The sequence below is a fragment of the Gymnoscopelus microlampas genome, assembly GCF_963454915.1.
Source record: "Gymnoscopelus microlampas genome assembly, chromosome: 2".
Classification (NCBI taxonomy): Eukaryota; Metazoa; Chordata; class Actinopteri; order Myctophiformes; family Myctophidae; genus Gymnoscopelus; species Gymnoscopelus microlampas.
The window spans coordinates 33,114,219-33,122,042 of record NC_139939.1 but is presented as its reverse complement, the minus strand read 5'-3'; the positions used below and the strand labels follow the sequence as shown (position 1 = coordinate 33,122,042).

Genomic DNA, 7,824 nt, shown 5'->3' with positions numbered 1-7,824 from the left:
GGGTTCCAGGTGGTCCCCAGCTAAATGATGTAGAGCTGGTAACCAAATTGACCCTTATTATGTATATCTTTAACTCTTGAGAGCGTAAAATGAAACCAAATGGTGAGGGTCCATTTGGTTTCATTTTACGCTCTCAAGACATACATGATTGTTAAATATCTGCATTACTTAATTTACAAGAAGTCTACACAATTAGAGAATGTAGAAGAATTGTTATTTTGATCCAACGTTTGCCTGTTGTCTCTCCTATAGTAACAACAACATCAATACAGCATGGAATTATGAACAAAATCTTCCATATCTATCCATCCAACGATAACAAAATATTATGAGTTTTGTCTAAGTCTCATCAAACGCTGAATCCGTGGCTCAAATGCCCATTTATAAATAATGGACCTTGACATGCGAAGGCAGAAGGGTTGAAATCCACTGTGTTGGAGCATCTCGCTGAGCATCTCTTTTGCCGTTTTCCACCACACGGTGGCCCTGTGCCTTTTTCACTCGACGAGTCCTCCTCGCCTCCTCCTCCGACTCAAAGCGAGGCTCAGCCTGCCTCCTCCTCCTCCTCCCTCCTCTATTCCATTCCTCGTCCTGAGTCTGACTGAGCCACAGATAGAGCCGACAGTCTGCTTCCACTCGTCAATCCAGTGCGAAGAGAAGATGATGGTCGGGGGCTGGTGCGCTCGCAGGCTGGCCCGCCGCTCGCGGTCCGCCCTGATCGCGGCTCTCACGGTGTTGCTGGTGCAGACGCTGATAGTGTGGAACTTCAGCAGCCTCGACTCCGACGGCGAGGAGAGAGAAAACGCGGCGGGCTCGAACGTGCGAGAGAAGAGAGACCGGGTCGCGGGCAACAAAGCCAGCAGCAGCAGCGAGCATTTCAAACGCGGGGCTCAACAGCAGCACTATCCTCCTCCGCAAGGGAAAGGGACGGTTCGACACATACAGCAGCCGGTAAGACATGATCAACATCACTGATGTTTTAGATTACTTTCTCACTGTACGACCCCCTATTGGTAGGAAGAGCTGTGTGGTGAAGATCAAGCCTGTGTAGAATACCCAAGGAGGTTAAACATCTCAAAAAACCCATTCCTTGCGCTTTTGAAGACGAGATGCACGGACGGGCCCCAAAAATGAATGAATGACTCGTGTATCATGTATGATTGTTGTCACCTCGACATTGTCTGTCTTGAGGGAGAAAAACAATCAGATCTAGCCGTTCTAAAGCTAGACAGACAAAAAAAATGCCCTTTCTTTCATTCGGGGATATGGGAAGCAGGGCATCGTTGGGAGACGCTCTCTGAGGAGGACAGGGGCCACGTTGTGCCGTTTGAATGAAAGCTTTCCATTGCACACCTCGTTTAAAATGCCATGGCTGGGTGTGAAACCCAAACTCAGTACAGTTGACTCCACAGCAAATCCTTTCATAAGGCTGTTGGCAGTGCGAGGCAGCTTTTCGGGGCAGTCCAGTAATTTGACCAGGTTCATTTGATCATTTACACTTAAGTCAGAACCCAACACCACTGTGTTCCTAAATGTCAATTGGAAATGCCTGACCGAATTTGTATACACAGGCTGCGTCCGCCTATAGAGATTATAGGGCTTTGAAAACAAACACCAGGTAGCCTGCAGTTACAACACATATGGCACTAATGACCACATTTAGTTCCAAACACAATGAAAAGCAAATAGGCCCAGGCAGCTAATATTCTAACTGCAAAACTGCCCTAATTGATCATAAGCACTCTATTGGCTGAACACTTGGTTGAAAAGCTTGATTCCACAAATAAAAGAGCATGTTGTAGCCTATACACATTTGAAGTTGAAACCTATTGGACATGTACAGTAGGCCTATGCCAAACAGTAGCCTGGCTACTGTCATAGGTATAGTTCTACAATAGAGACATGTGGTTTTAATTGAGAATGTACAGTTGCTATACCATTATATAGGCCTACTATATGCATATCCTAGTTTAACTAACCATGTGTCCATGGAGTCCATGCAACATATTGTGCGTAATTTCCCACATTAGGTATAGGCTAGTTCATGGTTATGCCATACGCTGTAAGTTAGCATGGTTTTACTTTCCTACTGTGGTCTATATCAGTGGTTCTCAACCTTTCCAGGCCGTGACCCCCCAAAATAATCATATCTGAACTGGGGACCCCCCACCCTGACAAGCACTTGGAATGTAGGAATTGAGGCATTACATTTAGTTTGACTCGGTTCCACAGATAAATATTGTGAAAATAGCAGATCTACAAGCTCACAACGGATTGTGAGCTTGTAGATTGGCTATTTTCAAATGTTCTGCCTCTTTCTTATATCATTTGAGAATGTGGCCAAAGTTTGACCAGTTAGTTTGTTGATTACTTTTGATGCAGTAATGGTATTTTTCTTTGATGCATTAAAGAAGTATTTAAAGTCCTTAAATTGTCACTTCACTGTCATCTGGGGACCCCCTCAAAATCATGTGGGGACCCCCCTGTGGGTCCCGACCCACAGGTTGAGATCCATTGGTCTATGATGATAGGTTGAGATCCATTGGTCTATGATGATAGGCTAGTAGCGACACTCTGACTCTGGGCGACTCCGCATACAGGATGAGCCGCTCACAGACGCACATTATCATCTGTCTCCTACGGTGATTTCAGCGTGACTCACTCCATCCATCTAGCGGGTGGAATCCTTCGTCCCGCTTGCATGCGGCTCCGGGGCATCATCGCATGCAATGTGTGTGGAGGGAAAGTCGTTCCAAGGACAGGTCAAATTTGAAGTTTTCCACACCAGCTTGACTCGTGGCCTTCGTCTATAGGTTAATTCGATTATTTAGAGTGAGGGAAATGTTTTTATTTTAATCACCATTCAGGCCCATGTTGCGAGGCCATGTCGTTTGCACAACCACAGCTCTCCATAATGAAGCAAAGAATCAATTAATGACTGCAGTGGACATAGCCTATAGTGATTTGTCCAGGCAGAAATCCTGTACTTTTAGAAACAGCGTGTCGGCTCCGGTGACCTTTTTCATCCCTACCCTTAAGGCGCTTCTTCACATAATATGCCACTCTCTACCAGCCTGCATGCCTGCTGTCTCCCTGTCAGGCTGCCGACACGCTTCCTGCATTCCTGTAGCCCCTGGACCCTCACACTCAGCTAGCACCCCTTAGCCACATAATTCCCTCCACTGGTTAATCTCTGGATTTTCATTCTCTTGTGTGTGTGTGTGTGTGTGTGTGTGTGTGTGTGTGTGTGTGTGTGTGTGTGTGTGTGTGTGTGTGTGTGTGTGTGTGTGTGTGTGCGTGCGTGCGTGCGTGCGTGCGTGCGTGTGTGTGTGTGTGCACGTGTGTGTGTGTGCGTGCGTGCGTGCGTGCGTGTGAGAGAGAGAGAGAGAGAGGGAGAATGAGAGAATAATTCTGTTGGGACCTCACCTGCTCACTCTACCTAAATACATGTGTCCTGTAGGTGCCTATGGATGCTAGGTATTGTACGTAGAGAGGAGGGTGGGGGCATCAGCATCAAAACTAGAATTAGCCAGAAGCTGCATGATGAAACATAACAATATTACATCAGAGAAGTTATATTAGATTGAACTATATTAGGCATGACCGTGGTTTTATCATCAAAGCAGCTATTAGTGATTGTCTGTATTTGCTGAGGGGAAAAAGGTTCTGAAGAATGAAGAGGCCGGACTGGTTGTTGGCTTCCCAAGCGTAATTTCAAAGAGGGCGTTTAATCAAATCATTTTTCATTATTGTTTTTTTTAATTATTACATTTCATCTTATATCTTTCTTAGCTCTCTAGAATGAGTGAATATCTGTGTCACTTTAATTAGTCCATCGCAGTTACAAACATGTTTATGTTCTTGTTAATTAGTCTGTCATTTTCTGATTTATTGCTGACAATAATGTTGTGTTACTGGAAAAATATTATACATGACATAATAAGTGCTTATTACACTCACTAAATCTTCAGTGTTCATTTATCCATTTTAACTCAAGAGTTAAATTGACAATGAGGAATTTACCGTGTATGTTTGGCTATTAGATGGATATGGAATATGGTTAATACTTCACACAAATAAATATATCTACCTCCGGCAGCATAGAGAGCAAAGCAATGCAGAAAGCCTCACCTCAGGATTCAGTCTCTCCTCTCTACAGTTCTTAGTCATCAACATTCTTTCTGAACTTCAGCAGTAGTAACTCAGTGCTGACGGATATGACTTAAAGGTGATATTACATTATTTATTGGACAAACAGAGTTCACAGATGCACCTCCATATAATATATAAAATGTCGTTATTTACCAAAACTAGACTTCTGAATTATAGGCCGAGAGAGAGAGAGAGAGAGAGAGAGAGAGAGAGAGAGAGAGAGAGAGAGAGAGAGAGAGAGAGAGAGAGAGAGAGAGAGAGAGAGATAGAGAGAGAAAGAGAGAGAGAGATGATTTTTGTGACATCACATCTTCCCATTCCACATGGTTGAAAGATACAAGCTTAGGTGCTTATTAAGGTTGGCTATAAGAATAATGTGGAAAATGGTTCACACAAAAACTAAAAACTACCTCCGGCAGCATTGAGAGCAAAGTAATGCAGATCACCACCACCGCGAACTCCGCTACAACATTTTCTTTCCATCTGCAGTAACAGTCATGGTGTCATGAATGTATGTATGTGTACCCAGTGGTTATTCGTCATCTCAAATGTGTTGTTAAGTATTTCCCAGCCTAATCAATGTAACATGTGGAACACTACTGTATTCCTTCCTGGTTTCACAACAGATTTGCCCAGGTGACATGAAAAAAGCCAAGAAATTAATTTAAAATTACCCTCTTCCCATGTATTCACCATTTGTTGATAGATAATGGAAACAACATGTGTTTGTACATATATAATATAAGAATGTGCAGTTTGTATGAAGTGTTTCAAACAGACAGTTTTCTTTCTAAAGTATAGCATTCTCTGCCTTGTAGTGTTTAGTTTGTAGGCTGATTTCTGTCGTGATGATTTCGGGGTCTTGTTTCATGATGTTAAATGACAATGTTCCTTTAACCACTTAAACCGCCTAGTCTCAGTGTAACGGACCTGATTTTTTTTGGACTGCTTATTACCATCTACACCAAATCTCTTCACCAAATTTAGCCGATCTGCTGGGGTTCAAGTGGTTAAGAGGAACTGATTTATTCCCTAGTGCGGGCAGGCCTTTAACAACTGGCTTTTAAATTGTAGTCATGTACCAGGGCTAATGTTCGATGCATCTGTTTTGCATTTAGGAGCTTTGCTGAAATCCATTGTTGCTGCCAGCCTATTCTCCTTCATAGCCTCTTCCTCCTTCACATCCTCCTCCACAATACCAACAACCACACTCTGATTCATACCACTGTTGTCTCTGATCACAGTGCTGAATCACACACGCACGCACGCGCAGGCACACGCACGCACGCACACACACCACACCACACACGTGCGCGCGCGCACACGCACACGCGCACGCGCACGCGCACACGCACACGCACACGCACACGCACACGCACACACACAAACCAAAGGCAGCCACAAGTACTCAGCTCATGACAATCACAGTATGCTCCACGAGACACAGGGAAAATGTATAGGGTTGAGTAATAGTGCCCTTGTGTGTAGGCATGGTAGAACATTTCTAGAAAGCATTATATTGTTATAATACCATCTCTAACTGTACTTCTGTGAAAAATCACTGGCTCATATGGTATCTCTTTCACAGTCATTTTGCCTTCTCAGTACCAGCCTGTGCCAGTTTGTGCCAGTGCCATTTCTTTGCAATGCCAGTGATAGTTTTTGCATCACTGCAAAACCAATTTGACCACATTTTAGCTGTTGGCATTGGGAATTGGAAGGTGCAGAAAGAAAATTGTCTTATAGTGTGAGCTATTATGGTTTGAGCATATCTTTGAACATACATAATTACAGTGTAGGGAGAAACCAGAAACGGACAGTATGATTTAAAATTCCATATTTCCAAACCATGACATCACTAAAGGCTTATTCTGTCTGTATCCTAATGATGACGGAAAAGTGAGATATGATATCATACATTATCCTTCCATCTGTCCTTAAGGGTTAACCACTTTAAACCTGGTGTCCCAATTGTGGGCATGTCATTCTTTTAGGCATTTTCAAAAAGTTAAAACAATGCCAAACATTTTCAAGGATTTCTAAAAAGTTAAAGAAAATAGCTAAAATAGCAGCGGTCCAATGAATAAGGTACCATAGTGTCAATATTCTGGGCATATCATAATAGGCGAACACTTGCCAAAATAGGTACATTCAGCAAAGAATAGGCAAACATTTGCCATTGTACAACAATAATATTCTATTCTATTCTGGGCATGTCATAATAGGTGAACATTTGACCAAAATAGGTTAACGTTCAGTGAAAATAGGCAAACATGCAGCGAAAATAGTAGATCTACAAGCTCACAATGCATGGTGAGGTTGTAGATTGGCTATTTTCACTATTTGATGTACAACAAATAGGGTTTAAGTGGTTAGCTTAATTTGCATAGAGGCAGGAACATGGTCTGATAGACGCAAGTAAGTCTACTCTGCAGACTTGAAAGGGGTGGACTGAAAACTCAATATGCTTTGAAGTTCAAGTGTAATTTGTAAATGTGGCAGCATCTTTCTTCAAATCCACCAAAGGGAAACTAGTATTTAATGCATACCGTGACATGTTATACTGTGTTGAAATACTCATAGAGTTGCAATGTAGCCTCCCTACTTATATAATACCATATCGATATAGAATCCTGAAACTTCAAGGTATGTACATTTCGGTCTGTTTATTGTGGCTTTTGGTATCCATAGCAGCCCAAAGAACACACCATGTCTTGTTTCCGTTGCTAGTCTGGGCTCTGCTATCACCGGGCACCACCCTGCTAAGCACTACTTCTAGCACAGGTGCTGAATGTGGGGCTCTCTGGTGTGGTTCGCATATAATCTCACAGTTTGGGTACAGGCAGCAGTCTCTCTTTTGTCTGCCTCTTTGGTGGATTTCTACTGTATATAGGAAAATGGGCGTTCATTAGGTGGCAGTCTGCCGGAGGAAAAAATAAAAATCTTAATGGGAAGAATCAAACCTGCCAGAGTGGTTCACACAGCCTTGTCAATCACTGTGTGTAAGAGGAAGAGATGCATACAGAGTGACTTCCATTATAATTTTTATAACTAATAGGATAACTACATAATGGAGTTAACAGCCAATACACCCAGTGTTCTCTATTAATGGAACATTTCGTGCTATGAAGACGGGAAGTCATTACGAAGATAGTTTTATATCCGTAAGTCGCTGTGTGAGACAAGTTGCTGTCGGGTGGAAACCTTGTAAGTCCAAAATTGTTCCATGCGATGCAAGGCGTTGTGAGCTTGTAGATCTACTTTCACTACACTACTTTCACTGGTACAATGAAGTAGGGCCTTATTTTGCGGGGGGGCTGACATTAAAAGTTGAAATACATGTATGGAGATATGAGGTTTCTGCCTGGCAGCGACAATGTGCATATGCAAATACACACACTTGTACGTTCATCCACATGTGTACTGTACACACATTCACATGCTCTACTGGAGAGGCACCTTAACAGCTGCTGTAGACAAGCCCAGTCCTTGGAATCACTGGGCTGCAGCACGATGAGATGCTGTGTGTGTGTGCTCCGCACAGCAAAAAAATCACACACACGCACGCACACACAGGTACAGTACACAAACACTGAGATACACACCATGTGACTCCAAATTGGCAGGTCGAATAAACATAGATCTGTTTGCTGCAGATTGTATGTGTGTGTG

General features: G+C 43.0%; 1 protein-coding gene across 1 annotated transcript in view; it reads left to right on the top strand.

Moving 5' to 3' along the window:
• Positions 1-656: 656 nt before the first annotated feature.
• Positions 657-7,824, top strand: part of xylt1 (xylosyltransferase I) — an 84,564-nt gene continuing 77,396 nt past the window's right edge. Inside the window, exon 1 of the mRNA XM_084078540.1 lies at positions 657-951. Coding sequence (XP_083934666.1) covers positions 661-951 — 291 coding nt within the window. The 5' untranslated portion in view covers positions 657-660. The remainder of the gene's footprint in view (positions 952-7,824) is intronic.